The following is a 19,582-nucleotide window of genomic DNA, read 5'->3' on the forward strand; positions in this document are numbered from 1 at the left end:
GGTGGTACCTGCCCACTCTTTTAATCTACTATTTCTTGAATTTCTCAGCACAACAGCGGATAAGAAACAGGATTGAAAACTGAACCTCAGGCAACACCTCAAAGGAGGGAATGACACCAAGGTGTCACTGAAGTGTTCTGAAAGAAATCTGAACCAAAGGCATAAGGTTACAGTTTCAAGTAGGACATGATTTAAAAAACAACAACACACTCTTCCTGCAACTGGGACATCTTAGAAATTCTTTTCACCTTGTTTTATAAATGCTAATCTTCTCTTCCAGGAATTATTTTCTTGTTCAATTTATATCCCCAAGGCCTATCAGTGTCATATATTAGGCAGACAGACGTTTGTTAAGTGATTATCAAATGCTCTAAAGGACAGAGAATGAAGACATAAAAAGCAGTGGAGACCTTCAGAGAGGCATTTCAAAAAAGAAAAAAAAAAAGAGGCATTTCAGAAGACCCCCACTCCCTGATCTCATAAATATCTTTCACTGTCTTCACACCTCTAAAAGACTGCTTATCTAACGTGAATGGACTTGCTTCCACAGATCATGCTGAATGTATACTTTTTTATGGGACAGGTTTTTAGACTGTATCATTGTAATTTAAGAAAATGTCCCTAAAGGGAAGAAAAGAACATAAATTGGTTCTCTTTAACAGATGCATTGAGATAGACCCTCAAAAACATGGTTTTTCTCTAAGGCTATCATAGGAGCTTGGATGAATCATTAAGGTAATGAAAGCCATGCATAGGTTCAGTAATAACTCAGTGACTATCCTCCAATTCATAAATATAGGTAATGTAAACTTGTAACAGTCTAGGATTCAGAAGCTGCTTTGGAATACATACTTTTTTTTAAATGAAGTATAGTTGATTTACAATGCTGTGTTTTTAATAAATACATATTCTTATAAGACATACATACAACATTAGAGGCAATCACAGCCCTGGGCCTGTCCCAGAACACCTATTTATCCTATAGTATTTTGAAACATGTAAGAGTACACCTTTTTTTTAGCTAACTACTATTTTTAAAAAGTTTTTTTTATGGGAAATAAATCTGTTCCAATTTGAGAAGTCAGAAAACCCTGTAAATGGGGAGCTGTCCATAACTACCTTTCCCAGCAAAATTAACAAATCAACATCCTCTTATGCTTCAGTTCAGTTTAGTTGCTCAGTCGTGTCTGACTCTTTGCAACCCCATGGACTGCAACACGCCAGGCCTCCCTGTCCATTACCAACTCCCGGAGTCTACCCAAACTCATATCCATTGAGTCGGTGATGCAATCTAACCATCTCATCCTCTGTCATCCCCTTCTCCTCCTGCCCTCAATCTTTCCCAGCATCAGGGTCTTTTCAAATAAGTCATGCTTAAAGTGAAGTCGCTCAGTCGTGTCTGACTCTTTGCGGCCCTGTGGACTGCAGCCTACCAGGCTCCTCCATCCATGGGATTTTCCAGGCAAGAGTACTGGAGTAGGTTGCCATTTCCTTCTCCAGGAGATCTTCCCAACCCAGGGATCGAAACCGGGTCTCCCGCATTGCAGGCAGACACTTTACCGTCTGAATCACTAGGGAAGCCCAAGTCATGCTTTAAGCAGTAGCTATTCCCAGGGGAAATGAGGCACAGATACCACAGCACTAAGTTTTATTAGGGATTTCATTAAATTTCTAGGATTGAAGGAGTCAGTTAGGGAACACAAAGTTCATGAAGCCTCCTCAGATCTCATAGTGAACCACTGGCTCAGGTTCTTTGTTGGGATCGCCGCCTCGCTCCAGGTACAGGTTATTGTAAGGATACTGCTTTGGCCCCTAAGGAAAAAACACAGGTCAGCAAGAACGATGTATATCCAGCCAACACCTGGCTACAGCCTACCCTGAGTGAAGAATCACACGCAGTGAACGGGTACACAGTAGCTTCTGGTCAGACCCAGCTGGGCCAGAACAGCAGGGACAGCACTCTTCTTCCCAGCTCAGCCCAAGGCAGTGAGAAAGCCTAGACTGTAAGAGAAGTGGTGCCTACAGAAAGAGAGTGTGTGTTTTTAAGAGAAAGGGAGCCTACAGAGGTAGGTGGGGAGAGAGAGAGAGAGAGAGAGTGTGTGTGTGTGTGTAAGAGAGAAAGAGGAGGGAGAGGGAGGGAGAGAGAGAAAGGGAGAGTATGAGGGAAGCTTTCTAAATGAGACGATGCATCCATCCATCCCACTCTCTTGGGGTCGAGACAGACTCAATCTCCTTTAAGTCACTCAGCCTCTAATGGTTCCACCACTAAAGTGGCCTAGCAAATGAGGCGTGCAGGAGCAGCAGTGGGGGAAAGCACAGAGGAAACATGGCTTGGACGTGCTTTAGGGGCTGCTGGCTTTACCAACAAACAGCTGTCAGAGAACATAGCTCAAGGGGAGGAGAAAAGGGTGATGTGCTTACAGAACTGAAAAATGGAGGAGCCACACTGTGTTTCCTGCTCTCCTGAAGTGAAGTTAGTGCTCACACCAGCCCTGTGTGCACTCTCCAGCCTGGGGCCCCTGGGGCTCGGTAGGAAGGCTTGTGTCAGTGCACAGACATACGCACTACCATTAGGACACTGCCTGTCTCAGCAGAGGTAGCACTGTGCAGCCAACTGGAGACATGGCAGCCTCCTGCTTTCAGTACCTTTCTCACAGTCTGCCCTGTAGACTATTCCCAGGTTAATCTTTTAAAAACCGAGGCATCATTACAACATTCTTCTGTTCAAAATCCCAACATGGCTCCCTGCTTCCTAGAGGCAGGCCAAGTCATCAATGTATTCCCAACCCTTAGCACCTTCTGTACCTGGTACATGACAGGAGCTTCATAAACATTTATTGAATGAATGCATTACTATACCATCAAGTCCAGATCCCTCAGCCATGCAATAAAAGGTGCCCAACCAAACTGATCAAATGCACTTCACAATATTTTTAACACAGCAGTTTCCACACCTGATTTCCCAGCACATCAAAATTACCTGGGAACTTGTTAAATATTGATTGTAGAACCCCACTGTGGAGTTGCTGAATTAGGCTCCAAGAGCTAAGGAATCTGACTTTTGAGCAGTTCCCCAGGTGCAGCTGGTTGTCTGAGAGCTATTTATAAACCTATTCCGCTCCAGCTCACTCACTGTCCTCTTCCTCCATTCTGTTTTTTTCCCCCAAATGTTCTCTTCAACTTCTCTCCATCATCTAAAAATATATGTTTGAGCATCTAGCATAATCCTCCCTAACAGCACAAGCACATACATTCACTATGCACACATATACACAAAAACTGTGCCAAATTCCTATATATGTTCCAATGTTGCTCACATCACATATCTAAATTTTCTTATCCAAATTAAATGTCCTCAAAGCTAGAGTATATTTTCATTCTTTTTTTAGTTTAAGTATAGTTGATTTACAATGTTTGTTAATTTCTGCTGTACAGCAAAGTGATTCAGTTATGTGTGTATGTTGGAGAAGGAAATGGCAACCCACTCCAGTGTTCTTGCCTGGAGAAACCCAGGGACGGAGGAGCCTGGTGGGCTGCGGTCTATGGGGTCGCACAGAGTCGGACACGACTGACGTGACTTAGCAGCAGCAGCATACACACACACACACTTTTTCATATTCTTTTCCATTATGGTTTATCACAGGATATTGAATATAGTTCCCTGTGTTTTGCAATAGGACCTTGTTGTTTATCCATTCTATTTATATTAGTTTGCATCTGCTAATCCCAAATTCTCAATCCATCCCTTCCCCACCCTCCCTGGCAACAAGTGTGTTCTATACAGACAGTATATTTGCTGTGTTCTTCATGTTCTCTAAAATTAACTGTTCATGCTTGTAGTAAACATTTAATTGCTTCCTATAAAAAATGCCCTTCACACCAATAAAGGATAAGCTTTCAACTTGAGATTCCTGGACTCTACCTTAAAAGATCACTTGCTGAAATATGGTGTTAAGTACATTTCCCCAAATGGCAACTCTAAAGACTAGCTGGCTTCTTCATTCTCATTCCTCACCTAGTCCTACACAGTTTCTTCTCACTCAGACTGACCCAAGATACAGGCAAAAGCTGTGCTCTGGTACTTGTTCCAGGCCAGTAGCCAAGGCCCTCTACAGGCCACACCAGGAAGCCAAGCTTGCTATCAGGTAGATCTCTACTCCAGAGACTGCATTCCCTCAGGAAAGTGTGCTTGAGGGAGCACTCCTCAGATACTCACCACAGGCTGGTACGCGGGGTAAGTCTCCCCTACCCAAAACATGAACAGCATGAAGGCAACGAAGCCGAAGAGGTGCTTACACATGAGGTTCCAGTTAACAGGAGTTGGGGATGTGTCCACACGGTTCCTGATATACATGTCCAGGTCCCAGTGCATCTGAGACAGAAAGGCAGATCACCGTCACATACTGTTCTTCCTGCAAAAGGCAGGCAGTCCAGCATGATTAGAGCCTCATCCAAGACTTGAAAGGCATTCTCCTGCCCTGGGCAATATTCTGAGAGCCACATCTGAGATACTCCGCCCACAGGGCTGGCTTATGTCTGGGTTTGGCTGATCAGAGACACTCCCAATCATGAAAACACACACACACACACACACCACCCCCCACCACCACCCCCAGATCTCAGAGCAGAAAAACCTTAGTGTTGTTGATGTTTAGTCGCTAAGTCATACCCGACTCTGGGTTTGGCTGATCAGAGACACTCCCAATCATGAAAACACACACACACCACACCACCCCACCCCCACCACCACCCATACACACACACACCACACCCCCCACCACCACCCCCAGATCTCAGAGCAGAAAAACCTTAGTGTTGTTGATGTTTAGTCGCTAAGTCATACCCGACTCTGGGTTTGGCTGATCAGAGACACTCCCAATCATGAAAACACACACACACCACACCACCCCACCCCCACCACCACCCATACACACACACACCACACCCCCCACCACCACCCCCAGATCTCAGAGCAGAAAAACCTTAGTGTTGTTGATGTTTAGTCGCTAAGTCATATCCGACTCTTTGCGACCCCATGGACTGTCCATGGGATTCTCCCAGCAAGAATGCTGGAGTGGGATGCCATTTGCTTCTTCAGGGGATTTTCCCGGATCAGGGATCAAACCCATGTCTCCTGCAGTGGCAAGCAGATTCTTCACCACTGAGCCACCAGGAAAGCCCACTTGGACAGAAAAGTGCCATCTGATCTACAGAAGACATAGGGAAAAGGAAGAAAGGGCAAATGGGACATGGTTCTCTCACCGGTTCTCCCCAGTTCAACCGCAGGTCTGGGTGGTCCCAGTCATACCATGGATCCCTCTCCTGCAGTGAGCGGTCAGGCAGTTTCGGATAGTCACCATACCTGAGAGACACCAGGAACTTCTAGACACAGCTTTGAGAGCCTCCGACAATGCACAGCCTCCTCATCTCTGAGATGAGAAACCAAGTAACAAGATAACGGCCTCCCCCTAAGGACAGAGGAACTAACCTTCCAGTCAAGATCTCAGTGTTTTCCTGTGGTGCACATATTGAGAAATGTTGGGTTAAAGGGCTGCTGGTAAATATCCCAAATATCCCCCCAGAAAGACTGTGGCAATTTACATTCCTACAAATGGTATAAAAGAGTTTAATTTTCCTGAATGCTTTCCAGTATCAAAATTATAATTAATAAAATATTTGTTATTTTATTATTTTATTAAATCTCAATTTTTACTAAGCACAGCACTAACTGCAGAAGTCCAAATTGTTACTAAAAATTCATGTCAAACTCCGAAACATTATTTAACATATGTAAGCTTTCCTTATCTTCTCTCAACAAAAAGAAAAAAAGTCACCCCATGGTATAATGTTAGCAATGGAAGGGAATTTAACAATCAATCACTCTGTTTTCCTCAGTAGACATAAAAAGAAACTGAAGTTTAGAGTCTGAACCTAAGTTTGCCCAGTTAACTGGAATAAAAACAAAAAGGTATAGATGAGAGAAGCACTCTTCATAGCAACTGTGTTTCTCAACCACAAAACTGACATACATCTCCAAGCCTCAAACACCTTATGGGTGTGATAGGCTGTTCACCAACAAGTCCAGGTTCAACTTATACAGACTGCTACGGAGGCTGCTCTTGTCCACAACACAATAAAAGTCATAGGAAATGATGACAACTAGACATGTGTCACAGAAAGTGATTGGAAAAACAAGACGAATAGGAGCTGCTGAAATCACCGCTGAAAGAGTGATGCTAGGGAGAAAATGAGGGTGAGGGTAATCAATTCAGGTAATTAACCACAGAGATGTTATGCGGTATGGGGGAAAGTCAACTAGAGTAAGAGTTAGCTATTTAACCTTTTTCAGTTGCTAAGATTTCCACAACGCTAACAGCAACGATTAAAAGAGAAAAACATACACATATTAATATAGAGTACTCTATCTACAAATAAGGTTCTCATGACAGCAGTCCAGCTCCAGCCTGGTCACGTGCCTGGATGACAGCACCTGAGCCCAGCAGATGCTCAATCTAAATGAAACCTTGCGCTCTGGATGGACCAAGGAAGGTTCCCGCTATTCAGGGGTCCTCAAGGGAGCTATTAAAACCTCAGCTTCCTCATCTGAGGAAACAGCCTGAGCCAAGGAGAAAATTAAAGTTCTCTCGACTACAGCTGCTCACCCATCCCCTCCCACCCCTCTCCACCGAGAAAAGCACCCACACCACTGACTCTGAGGGGTCACGAAAAGGTTCGGGTAAAAGGGTCAGAGTAGAGCCACCCACCCAGTCCGAACTTCTCCCATTACTACCCAGGTGCGAGCAGACCCTATCTCACCCCATGCCATCATCTGGGTACGGCTCGTAGTCTTCCACCCGCATATTATACTTCTTGGCTGCGGCAGCCCGTTCTTCTGGGGTCTTGGGATAGGGTCCCGGGAGCATGTCCTTGGTAATGTGGGAAGCTGGAGGGCAGATGAGTGCAGGTCAGAAGCGACCTCATTTTTCCTGCCACTCTAAAGGCTTCAGGCTTCAAGGTCAGACCCCGAGGCTTCGAGGGACCAGCAGACCTTTCTTCCGTTTTTTTGGATATCCCAACTCCACCTCCGCCCTTCCCCGGACTCGGCGGCCGTGGTACCCACCAAATCCACCCTTCGTCCGACACAATAAACCTCAGGCACTCCCCCTCCCACCCACACTGAGGCCTCGCCCGTTCTAGCGGACCTGTCCGTGCACCCAGCGGCACCACGTTTCGGGCTGTCTTTTGCAGCCATCGGACTCCCAGGACCCCAGCCCTGGCCGCCGCCATCTTCACCTTCTTCCCGTTTCACCCCGCACATGCGCAAAGACCTTGTCACGGAGGCTGAGCCGGGCCAAACGCGACTAGGGAGAAAAGTGTCAAAGGTTCAGTAAGGGCGGGGCTTAAACGGTGCTGGGAAGCCAGAGGGAAGGTGAGCGGATCCTTAGAGGCTGAGAGGCAAGGCGGAAAGGACAGAAAAACAAGTGGGTCACTGCTTTGACATTTCTGATTGTTGAGTCCCTTTTCTCCCTCTGCTGACTTAGACGCATCCCGGAATAGCGGGCACTCGGAACCTGAGCATCTCGGGTGGACAGCTGACCCATCTCCCCCAGGACCTGTATAAGTAAAATGAGCCTGTTCAATCTCTTTTCTAGGACTTCCCTCATAGCTCAGTCAGTAAAGAATCCGCCTGCAATAAAGGAGACTCGGGTTCGATTCCTGGGTCGGGAAGATCCCCTGGAGAAGGAAAATGCAACCCATTCCAGTGTTATTGCCCGGAGAATCCCATGGACTGAGGAGCCTGGCAGGCTACAGTACATGGGGTCGCAGAGAGAATCTCTTCTCTCACTGCTTGCCTTGTTCCTCTCCTTCAGTGGCAGTTCCTCTTTCCATATTCAAACGTGATCATTCTTCAAATTTAGTGCTTGGTTTTGTTTGTTCATGTTTTGTTTCCACATTAATTATTTCCTTCAGTTAGAGGAATGATGCAACACACAAATTGGCCCCAAACTGGTTGTTCTGTTTCAGCCGCGGGGCTGGTGGGATCCTAGTTTCTCGACCCGGGATTGAATCTGCACCCTTGGCCTTGAAAGCGAGGAGTCCCAACCACTGGACCACCGGGGAATTATCCCCTGCCCCTCAAATGGTTCTTCAGTTTCAGTCCCATGTTTACATTGGAATGTCTCAGTCACCTCAACCCAACAAATATAAAACCAGTCTGATTAGTTGAACCCACCTCAGATTTGCTAGACTTGGATAAACACACTTGGAGCCGAACCACAATCAGTGAACACTAGCCAAACAAAAGAATGGGAAGGGCATTATTGTTCGTATATGAATGCTTTTATTTACACAAGTATGGTTTGCATAATTTACAGTATATACATGCACATATTTCCAGGAACTTTCAGTGTGATTACTGTTTTGGAGTAGAATCCATTATTATAGATATTCCCAAATATATATCAGAGCAGTAAAAATTGATATATACTCTTCAGTATATGAAATTTGGGGGAGAATTCAGTTCAGTTCAGTTCAGTCGCTCAGTCGTGTCCGACTCTCTGCGACCCCAGAATTACTTTACAGCAACTTGCCCTCTTGCAAATGAGCAAGTAATTGATGTTCAGAATGGTGGAATGACATCTGCACTCGACCAATAGCAAACCCTGATCTAATTCAGTCGAGAAACAGAGTTGGACTAAGGCAAAAATGCCTTTTAAGTAGGTGAGATAGCAGAGAAATCAAATGGTGCCAAGCAAAAAAAAAAAACAAAAAACACGCCTTCGATTTCAGAAGAATTCAGGTTGGCATGTATTTTTTTGCAGAGGACTTCAGGTCAAACTTTGCTCAACATCTAAGTATTGGACACTGCTTTTCCTTCTGACTTTCTTAGGTGGGTCAAGTTTGTGTCTTTCCCCATCCGTCAGGGTAAAATTTAATGCCTCACTAAACTTGCTCAGATATGCAGATGACACTACCCTTATGGCAGAAAGTGAAGAGGAACTCAAAAGCCTGTTGATGAAAGTGAAAGAAAGTGAAAGTGAAAAGTTTGGCTTGAAGCTCAACATTCAGAAGACAAAGATCATGGCATCTGGTCCCATCACTTCATGGCAAATAGATGGAAAAACAGTGGAAACAGTGTCAGACTTCATTTTTTTGGGCCCCAAAATTACTGCAGATGCTGATTGCAGCCATGAAATTAAAAGACGCTTACTCCTTGGAAGGAAAGTTATGACCAACCTTGATAGTATATTAAAAAGCAGAGACATTACTTTGCCAACAAAGGTCCGTCTAGTCAAGGCTATGGTTTTTCCCGTGGTCATGTATGGATGTGAGAGTTGGACTGTGAAGAAAGCTGATTGCCGAAGAATTGATGCTTTTGAACTGTGGTGTTGGAGAAGACTCTTGAGAGTCCCTTGGACTGCAAGGAGATCCAACCAGTCCATTCTAAAGGAGATCAATCCTGGGTGTTCATTGGAAGGACTGATGCTAAAGCTGAAACTGCAATACTTTGGCCACCTCATGCGACGAGTTGACTCACTGGAAAAAACTCTGATGCTGGGAAAGGTTGGGGGCGGGAGGAGAAAGGGACGACAGAGAATGAGATGGCTGGATGGCATCACGGACTCTGTGGACATGAGTTTGAGTGAACTCTGGGAGTTGGTGATGGACAGGGAGGCCTGGCGTGCTGTGATTCATGGGGTCGCAGAGAGTCGGACACGACTGAGCGACTGAACTGAACTGAAACTTGCCTTCTTTGCCTGTGGTGTAGGCCTGGACGCACTGAGCAATAATATTTTGTGAATTGGTTAGCCCAAATGATTACCCCTATTCAGTGAAACAATTGTCTAGTCCTAGGTCTACAGTGTTGGAGAAGGCAATGGCACCCCACTCCAGTACTCTTGCCTGGAAAATCCCATGGACGGAGGAGCCATGGGGTCGCTAAGAGTCGGACACGACTGAGCGACTTCATTTTCACTTGTCACTTTCATTCATTGGAGAAGGCAATGGCACCCCACTCCAGTGTTCTTGCCTGGAGAATCCCAGAGACGGGGCAGCCTGGTAGGCTGCCGTCTATGGGGTCGCACAGAGTCGGACACGACTGAAGCGACTTAGCAGCAGCAGCAGGTCTACAGTGTAGAGCTATCGGTTACCATTAGGAGGCACACCCCAAGGGCTCGGGCCGGCGTTCTTAATGTCTCTGGGCCGCTCTCTCTTGCTGCCTATCTCTATGGTTTCCGTTGTATTTTTCTCCGGAATAGGCGCAGCTTCCGCTTCCGGCGGGGCCGTCCCTAGCGGTAGAGATGGCGGCGACTGCAACGGAGGCCGCGTCGTCGGCCTCTGGAGAACCCCGGGAAGAGACTGAAGGCCCTTGCCCCGCCTGGGATGAGTCCCAGCTGCGCAGTTATACCTTCCCGACCCGGCCCATCCCGCGTCTGAGTCAAAGCGACCCCCGGGCGGAGGAGCTAATCGAGAATGAGGTAGGGGGCGGAGCCGCTTTCGAAGCGGGAGGGGGAAGGGACCAGGTTGGGAGGAGAGGTCAAAGGCGAGTGGTGGTAGAATGGAGGGACCCGCTGGGCTGTGGAATAGGGCCTAAGCGGGGATGGAGAGGGAAGCGAGGAGAAATGGAACTTTCGGACTTCATGCTGGTTAACAGAAGTTATTTTGAAGTTGGGAAAAAGTTGGAATCTTGGGACAAGAACCCATCAGCTCCTTGGGAAAACTGATTTGTTTTTCCATTTAGGAGCCTGTGGTGCTGACGGACACAAATCTTGTGTATCCTGCGCTAAAATGGGACCTTGAATACCTGCAAGAAAATATTGGCAACGGTGACTTCTCCGTGTACAGTGCCAGCACCCACAAGTTCTTATACTATGATGAGAAGAAGATGGCTAATTTCCAGAACTTTAAGCCAAGGTCCAACAGGGAAGAAATGAAATTTCATGAGTTTGTTGAGAAACTGCAGGATATACAGCAGCGAGGAAGTGAAGAGAGGTAAGTTCCAAGATCATGGCTTTTTCTATTGAATCTAGGGCATCCATTTTTCTTTCCTGTATTTATTTGAGGCTGAATTTTCTAGCTTGAGGGATGATGGAATGACTGGACTTGAAGTGTGACTCTCAGATTTGTTGTCTTCATAAAGTGAGAGTCACACTTGCCTAGCAGAGTCTGGTAGGTGAATGAAATGAGTGAAGGTTTGGGTGAAAGCTGTGATGAAGCTGAAGGCATATACCCTGTTCAGAGTGAGAAGCCATTACTTAACTTGTTTCTGTTTTGGAGTGCAGCCCCAGGGTTGCCAGATAGTCTGATTCCTCCACCCCCACCCCCACCCCCCAAGGAGAAGCTAGAAATCAGGATTTTTATGTTAAAAATTTTTGAGCTTTTAAGTGTGGGCAGCTAATTCAGATTTTTTTAAATGCTGGCAGAGGCCAATTTATTTTTTTTATTTTTTTCATATTAAAATTTTTGTTAAGGACATACATTCATGGCCCTATGATCAGTTAGAGCTACATAGTGGTGTTTATAGAGTTTTCTTTTATTTGCTCTCAAATACTCCGGCTCACGGGCAAAAAAGTATGTGTGGGATGAGAGATACGAAACAATGGCACAGGCTGATGGATGTGGGATCCGGGTGATGGGTACATGAAGGTTTAATTACCAGTTTATTTTTATTTTTAAAAATTTCCATAATAAAAAGTTTTTTTAAAAAACAGAAGGGTACTCTTGGGTCCAAAGGTTGAACTTGGGAAAAAGAATTGAGTTCCAAACTGGCTTTTGGTGAAAGGCAGTAAAACAATGTCGTAGAAGACAGGCACACTGCGTGTTAAGAGAATAAAGGCTAAAGCTGTAGTATCAGTCAGGCGCCTCAGGATAAAGTCAGACAGCAAGGAAAAACTACCTCTGGGTCTGGAAAGTGAAAGAAAGTGAAAGTGAAGTCACTCAGCCGTGTCCGATTCTTTGCGACCCAGTGGAACTATAGCCCAGCAGGCTCCTCTGTCCATGGGATTTCCCAGGCAAGAATACGGGAGTGGGTTGCCATTTCCTTCTCCACAGAGGCAAGTTTAAAACGTCAGTGAATTTCCTGAGACTGCAGGTTTGCAGCCTTTGTCCTAAAACATTTGAATGGGGGCAGCACAGGCTGAAAAGTTGAATAGGGAGAATATTGATGTTCTGCATCGTATTGACAGTAGCAAACACAAGACACACAGGGGAGTGATTTACCTCTCCCTTTTATCTTTCTCTGTGAGGCCCTTCTCTTGTGTAGCTCTCAGACAGCATCCAGTCCTGTGTTAACCTTGCTCCTGGGGAGTTGCTGTCACTGAGTACTTGATGGTGACTGACTGTCTCCATCTCACATTTGGTGCCCAAGCCTGGGCTTTTCTTCAGTTTCCAGCCCCATTTCTCTTTCAGACTCCGTTAGCAGTATGTGGCAGAGTGAAAGGATTTGAAAATACGCCTCCCCACCCCCACCCCCTGTTTTTGTCTTCCTAACTCTTAGCTATTGTCATAATGTTGGAACTTTGACCAAAAGAGTTTCTAGAATCTGAACTACAGTAGATTTTTTCTTTATGTCTTCTAGAGACTGTTGCAGTTGAATCCATTCATGCATTAATGTCCTCAAATTTACCACAGTGTGCGCTCATGCACACACAGACAAACACACACCCACCCAACACTGAGAAGAAAGATTGATTTAAATGATGCTGGTGGAGTGTAAATCTATTGGGTGAACATATGCTCTAGAATGAGCATGAGATAAGATGTGAGTCTTTTGATTTCCCAGTCATTTTAAGGTTCTTGTTTCCCACAGTGAGAACATTTTGCCTCAGTGTGAGCTGGAAGCGCAGTCTGTACTTTATGGATGACTTAAGGAAAATTTCTTTACTGTTTGCAGATTTTTCCCTACCGGCTGACTTTAGCACCAACTAACTCCATTGTATAATGATACAGGTTGTTATGATTCTGAGGTAAAGGGTATTAGGATCCTCTTTGAGCTGTTTTAGGCATTTACTGTTAAGGTTTCAGAGAAATTGTTTAGATTCCTGTTTGGGAAGTGTTTCTGATTCTTTCAGAGTTACTTGAGAAATACTTGTATGAATATACATACTTCATAATCTCTGGGGAGCATTCCAAGGTTGTATTCAAGTCTTGACGGTTCCATGTCCCCACACAGAAAGCTCTTTTCAAGTTAGCAAGATTTTTAATTAAGGTTGCTTTAAACATCATGGTTATCATCAGGCACTGAGATGCCTTTGAGCCTTTTGAAATAATGTTCTCAGAACCATTACTTTTTTCCTTCATGTTTGCCCCCTAAATAATATTTCTCTGGGGACTTGAGCAACTGTGTTTGGGTTTTCATATGTATTAAGTAACTTCTTACCTTCCTCAGGCGTGTTAGGGGCCCTGAGTCTGCAGAAAGCTTAGTGAGGTTTCTTCCTTCAGCTCTAGATGGCTGCTATAGATAGGTGGCTGAATCAGTTAAGATAAACTAGGCTTCATTCCAGGACTCAGCAATGTGAAGCAACAAAGGTTTATTTTTCACACATGCTGCATGTCCATCTTGGGTCACCTGGAGGCTCTGCTCTTAGGTCATCTTTTCCACTTTGGGACCCAGATTGCTCCAGCAGTTGCTATCTGAAACTTTGCAGTTGCTGTGGCAGAGGGAAAGTAATGTGGTGGTAATGTGTCCCGCTTCTTAAAGTTTGGAAGCAGCACCAGTCACTTCTGTGGACAGCTTGGTGGCCAAAGAAGTTAAATAAGCAAGCCTTACTTCAAAGAGGTGCAGAAGAATAACTCTCACAAGGAGGGAATACGATCTGCCACAGTGGCTGTTGGAGGCCAAAGGAGACCTCTCAGGCCCTGAGAGTTTCTGGAACAGGCTGAGTCATCATTCTGGGGTCTGTGGGTAGGCTTTGAGGAATCTATGAAATTAAATGAAAGTTTGATGTGTGTGCTTTTTTTGTGGGGAACTTCCATTGGGTACTTTTCTCCCCTCTTGGATTCATAAAAGATTCATAATGTGACCCAGAAAAAGCAAGAATCACTTGTTTAAAATACAAAATTTGATTTTGAACAGAGCTCAAAGAAGGATAGGAGAGGATTCAGCTCTGTGAGAGTCCCATGACTGCAGCTGTTTTTGTTAGAAATGTTGGTGTGGGCTTGGGTTTGAATTTCCAGGTTTAGGGAGGCCATGCCGCAGACAGTGTGTACTTGCACTAATGGGATTTTCTTTTTGGGGAACATAGGTTGTATCTGCAGCAAACACTCAATGATACTGTGGGCAGGAAGATTGTCATGGACTTCTTGGGTTTTAACTGGAACTGGATTAATAAGCAACAGGGAAAGCGTGGCTGGGGGCAGCTGACCTCTAACCTGCTGCTTATCGGCATGGAAGGTAAGAAATATTTCAGAAAGCAGCACAACTTGGGGTCACATGAACTGATTTCTAATCTTTTCCCCACCACTTACTCAGTCCACGACTTTGAACAAGTCATGTAACTTTCCTAAGCCTCAGTCTCCTAATTTGTAAAACAGACACAGTAATACCTTAAAATTGACTATGAAGGTACAGTGAGATTAATATATGTTACAATCTTTAAAATAGCTTCAGGCACTCTAAAAAGAAAGTTCCCTTTTCTTTTCCTCAGCTGCTTTGTGAATACGTATACTCAGATACTGGAGATCTCTCTCAAATTCTGCTGTTTTTTGTTGGATATGTCTGCCAGTTTTTATCCTAGTAGAAGAGAAATGTTTTTCCAATATAAATTGAATTATCTTTTGAACAGATAATATATTTTTGGGGTTAAATTCAAAAGGTATAAATAGGTATGTAATGATAAATCTCTCTTACACTCCAGTTTCCCAGCCTCCCAGTTTCCATCCCTCCCTGGAGGCACCAAATGTTGTTAGCTGCTTCTGTATCGTGCTAGAGGATTTTGCGTGTACATAAGCAAATACTTGAGTACTTCTTTTTTTAAAAAAAGAGACACCTTTAAACTCCAATGAGGAGAAAGAAAGCTACTTACCAACCAGAGTCATTGTCTCAATTCTGTCACTAGCTCAGTGCCAGGCTCATAGTAGAGGTACTTAGTAATGGTGACTAAATTGAGTTGAACAAGGAAGAGGAGTAATTACTCATTATCAGTCACCACTAGGCTCTGAAGTCTCTTCTTCCTCTTTGATTGTCTTTTCTCCAGATTTGTATCTTTTCCTGCTAGTATTAATGAAAACTTCTAGTATTACAGCTTATGAATTGTCTCTTAGCCTGCCCCTTTGAAGCCAACTCTTGGTTGACCTACCAGGAGTCAGTTCTTGTTTACTTGACTCTGAATCTGTATGTTGCCTTTCTATCCTGTGGTAGAGGGCAAGGAAACAGATCCAGCAGGTAGAGATGAGAGAGCAAGTCTTCTTCAGGGATGCATCATGGACTGTGCACCTAGTAAAGAGGCTGTCTTGGCCCACTCAGGCAGACTGGGGAATGTTTTCTAAACTTCATGCCTTGCAGAGGGCCCTTGAGCTCTTAAGGACTGTGCAGAGAGACAGTGGGGCTCTTTATAACTGTCAGATGCAGCCCCAGTTGTAAAGATGAGCATGCATACACAAGGGCAGATAATTCAAGATGGCATTTTAGATAATTTGCGTTATTCGGAGTACACAACACTCTTCAGGAATTTGTTATGCTCCCCCTGCCCCCATAAGAATCAACAGCTCCAGTGTTGATCTGAAGAAGTGTTGCAGTCCAACAGGTGTGTTGAAGTGGGAGCAAAGGTTGAGAATCTTTGAGCTCCAGAAAGTGTTAGTCACTCAGTTGTGTCCGACTCTTTGTGACCCTATGGGCAGTAGCCCACCAGGCTCCTCTGTCCATGGAATTCTTCAAGCAAAATTACTGGAGTGGGTAGCCATTCCGTTCTCCAGGGTATTTTCCTGACCTAGGTATCGAACCCACGTCTTCTGCATTGCAGGCAGATTCTTTACTGTCTAAGCCACCAGGAAAGCCCCTGGTGAGCTCCAGAAGAGCTACCCAAAGTAAGTACATATATGCAACTTAAAATGACTGGTTAATTCCATCACAGAAGAGCATGCATGCGTTGCTGATACCGTCATTTCAACTGTTTCTAACTCTTGCTTGTGTTTCCCTTGAGTTTGTGCCGTTGTCAAGAAGAGTAGAAGTACAGGTTCCCACTAGCTGTCTGAAAGCAGACCATCCCTGTGAAACCTTCTATAAGCCAAGATGATGTGAAACAAAGAAGCAATTATCCTAGGGCACATCTTGCTAACGGATGCACAAAGTAAATAGAGATAAAGCACAGATGCTCACAGACACAGAGCTATGGTGGCCTGATGCTGAGTGTAGTTTCTAGGGGAGGAGGTTGGCAGTGCCACTCTTACTGCTCGTGCTCACTGCCTCTAATAGCTCACTCCAGAGCAAACACTGAATGATACTTTGTCTTTTTCTTTGTAAAAATGAAAATTCTCTTTGAATTTCTTTCAGTTAGCAAAATAGGTGAAAATATAGGTCTCCTGTAAAAGCAAAGTGGTATAAAGCAAACTTCTGAAAAGCAGGGCATAACTGTACGGAGTGTATTATTTTGTCATGCTTGTATCATTTTGATGTGTAGTTGTATACAGTAAGGGCAGCAGCCATCATTTAAGGAAATCTACTCTGCTAATTGATGGTGAACCCTTAGCCAGCGATGTTTGCTACTAGACCTATCACCTATTAAAAGTGTAAGACCTAATCGAATGAGAGTTGTGATTACAGTCTCTGTGATTTTGATTTGGAACCTTTTGCTGAGAGGGCAAACTATGGTTTCTCTATAACACTGAAGCCTGTGTTCCATCCTGTGCAGTAGAACTACTGTCTTGAATAAGAAAATGTCTTTTTTCCTACAGGAAATGTGACACCTGCTCACTATGATGAGCAACAGAACTTCTTTGCTCAGATAAAAGGCTACAAGCGATGCATTTTGTTCCCTCCGGATCAGTTTGAGTGCCTCTACCCGTATCCTGTTCATCATCCCTGTGACAGACAGAGCCAGGTGAGCTTGTGTGATCTGAGGAGGGTATGGAACTCCTTTGAGGTCCATGATGGGCATGGGTCCCCCTTCTCTGTGGCAGTATGCCAGGTTTGGATAAACTCAGAGGACAGTTTCACAATGTAGCTTACATATTCCTGGCCCCTGTGGTGGTCCCCAGATGTTCAGGGCAAAGCCCTCACTGATGCTGGTGGGCTCTACTTATTCTGCTTAATTGGATTATAAATTCATGAAACAAAATGTGTATGTCTCTATTAGATTTTATGATTGTTTACTTTTGTCACAGATGCTACTTCTTTTTGATAAAGAAAAGGATGAATAGAATTGAGATATGTCACTTAAGGTCTTTTCTGGATCTCTGTGAGGTATGTAGTTGACTTTGTGGCCAACCAGAGAGCTCCTCTTCTTCCTTGAGAAAGATGCTTAGCTGCCTTGTATAGGAGTCTTTGCTGGTTAGAATATGTGTTTGGGAGAAAGTTTCTGAAAGTTTGGCTGAAAGATAAGTCCTCATTCCTCAGATCTGCAGGCCATGAGTAGGTTTCTGACCTGTAAACCTTGATGATTGGCTTTTGACCTCAGGATCACAAGGCCTAGTATTCATTTAACATTCAGCAGTGCCCATCTTCTTATGTCATTCTCTGAAAGAGTTTGTGTATGTTTAATGTGTGTTGTGTCTTTTGCTGGATTTAAAAAAAAAATTCTCAAGACTTTTTAAAGGATCTTTCTTGATTACCAAAGTAACAGATAAAAATTTGGTGATTGACTGATTTTTTTTTTTTTCTCTTGAACCTCTCAGGTGGACTTTGACAATCCTGACTACGAGAGGTTTCCCAATTTCCAGAACGTGGTTGGTTACGAAACAGTGGTTGGCCCCGGTGATGTTCTTTACATCCCAATGTACTGGTGAGGACGGGGCTAGGACTGGGGGCTTCTGGAGAGCTTTCTTTCCCATTCCCTGGAAAGCCTTATCCATGTCCCTTCTTTTGAATTGTGGCAGGATTGGACTTAATGTGATGTACAGGAAAGTTGGCATATCCAGATGATGGGCATACTTAACCTGGGGGAAATGACAACACTGTCTCTAGACGAGATAACAGTTCCTCTGATTCAAAGAGGCCCCAGGGGCTTGAGGCTTGGCTCTTTGGTATTGAAGACCAAACACCACTCCCTCTAGCTCCAGGGTGTGAAGCTACTGTCTTCCTTATATCCCCTAGCTGGACTCTACCTAGTAGTTTCAGAAGATCCATCCCTCTGAAAAGTACTGGTGGCAAACAGCTACCTGTTTATTTTCTTGCAGGTGGCATCACATAGAGTCATTACTAAATGGGGGGATAACCATCACTGTGAACTTCTGGTATAAGGTGACTATGGTTTTTTGCTCTAGATGGGAGTGCGGTGAGGTAGGTGTGATGAATTATTTGGGGGTGGGGCAGGGAGGTTGGCTGGCTCTGGAAGTGATTCCCGGGTCTTTGGGGAGATGAAGAAGTTGGGGTTGAACTGGGTTTCTTAAGAGAGGATGGTGTTTGGTACAGTGGGTGACACTGAAGCCTGCTAAAGACATTTCCTGAGCTGCTGCTTCCTTTGCAGGGGGCCCCAACTCCTAAGAGAATTGAATATCCTCTCAAAGCCCATCAGAAAGTGGCCATAATGAGAAACATTGAGAAGATGCTTGGAGAGGCCTTGGGGAACCCACAAGAGGTATGTGGCTGCTCCAGAGTGAGTCCCCACTGTGACTCAGTGGGCAGAGTGACCTGGGAAAGTCAGGGTTGGTGTCATGTTCTCTATAGCTCGTCTGTTTCAGCATCTGTTGTCCTCTCTCTTCTTAGAGGTTATGGGTATGTTCAGAAAATTCTAATTTTTTGGTGAGAGCTGGGCTTGACTGGCGGATCAATTATAATCTGTTCCATGCTAGTAGTAATGTTCCTCGTGGGGCTTGTGTGCCAGCTGGGGACCCCTGAGGGGATTCTTCTGGAGCGGAGAGCGAGCAGTAAAGCATCTTCTCGCATGCTCCCAGCTGTGCCAAGGCTGCTCTAGGTAATGTTGAGACCTGCTTCCCACACAGGTGTGCCAGTGGCCCATTGCATAAATGGGGGAGATTGTACTTGTGATGCTCTTTACCTCTGTTCTGTGGATAGCCTCTGCATCCATAGCACCTGTGGGGAGAGAGCACCAGCCCCAACTGCAAGTGATCCTTTCAGGATAAAGAAGCATTTAAGATTCTTAAGGCACATTTACGAAACACGCAGATAGACACGCTGAGGTGTCTGGGGCGTGTTAGCTCCTCTGACCGTCTGTCTGTCAGTTTGGTGCTGCTTATGTGTATAGGGTGTTGTGAGAGGGAAAGTAATCCAACATGGACCCAGAGGAGGGGATCGTGCCCCAGCATACTGGATTGACCTCCAGGAAGAGAGTTGATTAGAGGGTTTACAAGGTTGAATGAAAGCCTTGTCCTTGCCCTTGGCTGGACGTCGATGTCTCCAGACACACCCCGTCCTGCTCTGGGGCTAGAGGACAGACAGTTCTGACTGGCTCCTCATGTCTTTCCACAG

The 19,582-nt window shown here is 44.9% G+C and overlaps 2 protein-coding genes across 3 annotated transcripts in view; one reads left to right on the top strand and one right to left on the bottom strand.

The window, feature by feature from the left end:
* Nucleotides 1-1,631: 1,631 nt before the first annotated feature.
* On the bottom strand, nt 1,632-7,361 carry NDUFB8 (NADH:ubiquinone oxidoreductase subunit B8). Its single transcript, XM_055424854.2, has 5 exons — nt 7,203-7,361; nt 6,817-6,943; nt 5,263-5,362; nt 4,217-4,372; nt 1,632-1,812 (listed from the first exon to the last, which is right to left on the bottom strand). Exons 1-5 carry the CDS (start codon nt 7,285-7,287, stop codon nt 1,720-1,722), a joined length of 561 nt encoding a protein of 186 aa, XP_055280829.2. The 5' UTR covers nt 7,288-7,361; the 3' UTR covers nt 1,632-1,719.
* Nucleotides 7,362-10,262: 2,901 nt separating this feature from the next.
* HIF1AN (hypoxia inducible factor 1 subunit alpha inhibitor) overlaps nt 10,263-19,582 on the top strand; it is a 41,124-nt gene continuing 31,804 nt past the window's right edge. For both annotated transcript variants that reach the window (XR_016038776.1, XM_055424853.2), the window contains exons 1-7: nt 10,263-10,478; nt 10,742-10,992; nt 14,244-14,392; nt 16,891-17,036; nt 17,830-17,936; nt 18,331-18,394; nt 18,621-18,731. Coding sequence is in view for 1 of the 2 variants with exons in the window: in XM_055424853.2 (XP_055280828.1) it covers nt 10,302-10,478; nt 10,742-10,992; nt 14,244-14,392; nt 16,891-17,036; nt 17,830-17,936; nt 18,331-18,394; nt 18,621-18,731 (1,005 nt within the window). In the remaining variant the exon portion in view is untranslated. The remainder of the gene's footprint in view (nt 10,479-10,741; nt 10,993-14,243; nt 14,393-16,890; nt 17,037-17,829; nt 17,937-18,330; nt 18,395-18,620; nt 18,732-19,582) is intronic.

Source organism: Moschus berezovskii, chromosome 12 (genome assembly GCF_049115385.1).
Source record: "Moschus berezovskii isolate FMDL1 chromosome 12, NW_MosBer_1.0, whole genome shotgun sequence".
Lineage (NCBI taxonomy): Eukaryota > Metazoa > Chordata > Mammalia > Artiodactyla > Moschidae > Moschus > Moschus berezovskii.

What these genes read in the sequence shown, in the direction of transcription:
- NDUFB8 (XM_055424854.2), bottom strand. Translation starts at nt 7,287, where the DNA reads ATGGCGGCGGCCAGGGCTGGGGTCCTGGGAGTCCGATGGCTGCAAAAG. An exon ending in GCCGCTGGGTGCACGGACAG is followed by an intron (nt 6,944 to 7,202) that starts GTCCGCTAGAAC and finishes TCTGCCCTCCAG; the next exon opens with CTTCCCACATTACCAAGGAC. An exon ending in GGTTGAACTGGGGAGAACCG is followed by an intron (nt 4,373 to 5,262) that starts GTGAGAGAACCA and finishes TTTCTGTCTCAG; the next exon opens with ATGCACTGGGACCTGGACAT.